The sequence below is a fragment of the Thunnus thynnus genome, chromosome 13, assembly GCF_963924715.1.
Source record: "Thunnus thynnus chromosome 13, fThuThy2.1, whole genome shotgun sequence".
Classification (NCBI taxonomy): Eukaryota; Metazoa; Chordata; class Actinopteri; order Scombriformes; family Scombridae; genus Thunnus; species Thunnus thynnus.
Window position 1 is genome coordinate 18,474,165 of NC_089529.1, and position 4,201 is coordinate 18,478,365.

General features: G+C 44.4%; 1 protein-coding gene across 1 annotated transcript; it reads right to left on the reverse strand.

The window, feature by feature from the left end:
- Positions 1 to 239: 239 nt before the first annotated feature.
- kctd16b (potassium channel tetramerization domain containing 16b) lies at positions 240 to 1,908 on the reverse strand. Its single transcript, XM_067608473.1, has one exon. It carries the CDS (start codon positions 1,083 to 1,085, stop codon positions 240 to 242), a length of 846 nt encoding a protein of 281 aa, XP_067464574.1. The 5' UTR covers positions 1,086 to 1,908.
- Between the last annotated feature and the right edge of the window lie 2,293 nt (positions 1,909 to 4,201).

Here is a 4,201-nt window from a genome sequence, read left to right on the forward strand (position 1 = left end):
ACACAGTCTGTAGTAGTCACCACACTGAAGTGTTTAGTCCACCCACATCATTCAAAAGAGAGGTTGTCCTTTGCCAAAAAAGGCTCATCCCATCCTGATACCCAGATGTCTCTGTCACGCGAGCGCGAGTAAACCAATTGCGCCTTCTAGCGGTAACTCCCGTTTACTGTATGTGTTTGTGTGAATGTGGACCTGCTGTGGCAACAAAAAAAACAGCAAAAAAAACAACAACAAAGGTTTCACTTACGGTAAAAGACGTATTCTGTGTAGCTGGACCAGATCTTGTCCTCTGTGTGCTGGTTGACAAACGAGGCTGTGACTGACGAGTTGCAGGCCACCATTTGGAAACCGCACTCCGACAGCATGTCAAAAGCCCTCTCCAGGTGCTTGAACTTGAGGTAAAAGCGGGAGGTGTACCGATCCGGGGTCCTGTCCGGGTCCCGGCTCTCGTTCAGGGTCTCCCCGAAAACTTCTTTGGCCAGGGCCACGCGCCCGCATATCAGTATCCGAGGTACCCTCCTGAACTTGGCGTCGGTCTGACTCTCACGGCCCATAGTGCACGACCCCCGGTACCCCACCGTGATGAAACCGCTCTTTCTATCCGCAGGAACGAGAGAGGGCGGCGGACACTGCCGGTGGTCGCTACCCTGGGAACCGTCTTCATAGTCGCTGTGGAAGTAGTCGTCCGGACTGTGCTTGACATCCTCGGGGGTCAGGAGCTTCACCAAGTCGGGCAGCTGGAAGTACTCCGCCTCTTTTCTGAGCCTTCCTTTCTCCGGGAAGTGGTCCGGGAGGACGACTTGCTTGTCTCGGAGGTAGTCCAACACATACCGGAATAAAAACCCGTCTCTATCAATGAAATAGCGGCCCTTGGGGTCTCTCGCCAAGTCATTAGACGCTTCTTTTTTGGACGAGAATAGCTTGCTTAGTAATGAACTCGGGGTGCTCACCAAAGTTGAGTGACGCGTGTAATAAACCTGTCCCCCTACGTTTAATTCAACAACATCTGGGAAACTGTTCTGAACTGACGCCTGCTCTTTGGGGTTAGTCCTACAGTTTCCACTCAGCGCCATCGTTTCCGTCATGAACAGCTTCAAATAGGCTACACACCTATTTCTACAGCAAGTCTCAGAAAAGAAAACGATGGATCAGTGTCAAAAGTTGCCTAAGCTTTGCCCTCGGTTATTCTGCGTTCACACAGGGTCTCCAACTTCATCCCACAATAACCTGAATAACAAGTCTCATCGATCCATGGCCCTTATCACCTACCAGTCTTTAGCAGTGTTGTCTGGAAATGGGGGAAGATGGCAGTCCGGGGATCCCACTGTGAATGTTAAAATAAAAATAAAATAAAAAGCCTACGATGAAAGAATTGGAGGAGAAAAGAATCAGTGATGCGAGAGAGGAGACATGTACACGGGCGCATCAAAGGCTTGCGTCAGTGGCTGTGGGACTCCCATCGCCCCTGGAAAAAGAGCATTACAGGGGGAACCGGTGGAGGCTATAAGAAGCCTATTGCACCAAATGAAAAAGAAACTTGTCTTGCTGCCTCTGGGAGTATTATCCAACAAGAAACCCGTCTGCACAAAGAGGAAAATTACGCAGTAGAACTGGGGGGTAAAACTCCACCAAAAACTTATATAGTCCAAACTGAAGAAGGTGTTGAGGTGCTGTTGTCACTTTTGTTTCCTCTTCAACTTCCCTTGAACACCAGCAGGTTTTTCCGGCGGCAGGAGGAGGCAGAATGCCTTTTATTGGCGAGAAACTTCGCAGAGATTGCACACGCAAACGGGAGTCATATAATGGTTTTGTCTGTAGCCTGTCACTGCAAATATGTCGTCTGCTCTGGACTGAAATAAACTAAATCCCCCTCCTCGAAAAGCATGTTGTCTTTGCAGTCCTCGAGTGGTGTTAAAAATCTCAGTTCAGCTTTTCTTTCTTTCTTCTCAGAGCAGCGGAGAGGACCGACCCGCTGCTGCTGGCTGCTTTTACCGGGAGCTGTCCGCGGTGCTGAAACGAACATCTCAGCCCCTCCTCCCTCCTCACCCTCCCTCCCACCCTCTCCATCAGAGCAGGGTGGTGTCTTCACACCTCCCCCCCACCCCACCCCACCTCCTCTTCCACACACCCACACACACACGCACGCACACACACACACACACACACACACACACACACACACACACACACACACACACACAACACTCTCCTACACGCACAAGTTACCAAAGAGGGCGATTCTAGGCTGCAAACGCTGCTGGGTGGTAAAAAAAAAAAAAAAGTGTGTAAATTAACCCAAATCAGTCACAATCAATGATCACACACATAGGTTTAATGTATAAAAATTACCCCCTCCACCCCCCACTCCCCACCCTCACTACATGCAAATGTGGTGCTGTCAAAGGTTTAAGAGCTGCGTTTTCCTTTTTCAGCAGCAACTCAGTGCATAGTCATGGATTTGCTGCATCCCGCAGCTTGAATCAATTTTCATGACATTTGGTTTAAAGATAAAAAATAGAAGACCTGGCAATTTAAGGTTTACCTGTGTAGTTCTCTGTTTTATTTATTTATTTATTTTCAGTTGAGAACACTTTAACAAATCAAAATCTTTTGACGAAAAAGATTATAATAAATGGCTGTAACTGCCAGTCAGTGGTAACACTAGATGAGATTTCTGTCTTGTACTCTGTAAAACGAGTAACAGCGCCTCCTTCTGTTTGTATGTCGACATGCCCAAGACTTCGTCTTTCAGCACCATGGACAGATCCTCACACAGGAAAATGGAAGCATTAGTGCGCGGCAGCTGTTTCGTTTGCCTGATTTACTTCGTATGCAGTCAGTGTGCGTGTATTGCATGTATGCAAGTGTTGCCTGCTGCTGTGTTCATTTGCATTTCAGATGGAACAAAAGCTGTTAAGAAAAACATGAATTTTCATTTTTTATTTTATTTTATAGCCTGTTTTTTTAAACCTAGAATCAATAAAACACTAATTAAAGTCATGAGGTAGAAGTGAATGACTTTGACCTATCAGGTGCAGAATGCCATGCAAGGAATCGAAAACAAGAAAAGCAGTGCAGTAAGCATTAGTAAGTAATCAGTGCTTGTATTAAATACAAATGCAGTGCAGAAAAAAATGTATAAAATATACAATCTTGTTCATGAATCTCGCACAAATCAAGTTCATACTAAACAGTGTTTTCATTACAGCCTTCTGCCCATAAGACCTGTCCTGATTTTGTACTTAACACTAATTCCAACCGTGTTTTCAATGTGTATACAGTCACATGGAAGAATATACAAATTAAAATATAGTACTAGTCAAAAGTTTGGACACACCTTTCCATTCACTTGGATGAGAAAGTGTGTCCAGACTTTCGACTGGTACTGTACATGCATACCACAATTACCTGACTTTTCTATTTGGTGTTGATGGACACTCTCATCCCAAAATGTAATGCTCATTGAAAAGGAGGAGGTATATTTATGAAGACCAATCAAACAGAGTTGACACTGCAGGAAGAAAAATGGGACAAGCGATTGAGTGATAAAAACAAAGTGAATAAAACACAGAGAGGAGGAGGAGGAGGAGGTGTGCCTGGCTGGGACCTGAGCAGTCACCCAGAAGTAGGCCACATCGGTAGCTTCATCATAAATACATGTAGCCAGTACACCACTCCCTGCTGTGCTGCTATTTAAAGACCAGATGATTGACCACCTGTAAGACGTTAAACCTGTTTGGGTTGACACAATTCAATTCAACTCAGTTTTTCCTCTGTCCCCAAAGAGCACTTGGTTTAACAGCATAAAAGCTTGCAAAACACACAGCAGGGCTATCACCAAAGCACATGACACATTCCTCCATGGTCTCTGGTTTGTGCAGCATTTAAACTGTGTGTGGAATTCACTGACGTTTATATAACATATTTCTGTAAAATTGTGTATAAATTTTTTTTCAACATAGCCTGAAACAAATCTTAGTCCACAATTGTGTAACAGAAGAATTCCAGAAAAGACAGTTTGGAAATTAAGTTTTCAGAATTCCCATTTATTCAGTCACCCCCAAACTAACATGACAGAGATATTTACATCATGACGTTATTTCTAATTTCTTGGTTTCTTTGCTGTTATATATCTTAGAGAACTCATTTCAGTTTCATATTAGTCAATAGAAAATATATGATGAAATATTTACTCCACAAG

Bases quoted from the DNA above. Each gene is read 5' to 3' on its own strand.
- kctd16b (XM_067608473.1), bottom strand. From the start codon at position 1,085: ATGACGGAAACGATGGCGCTGAGTGGAAACTGTAGGACTAACCCCAAA.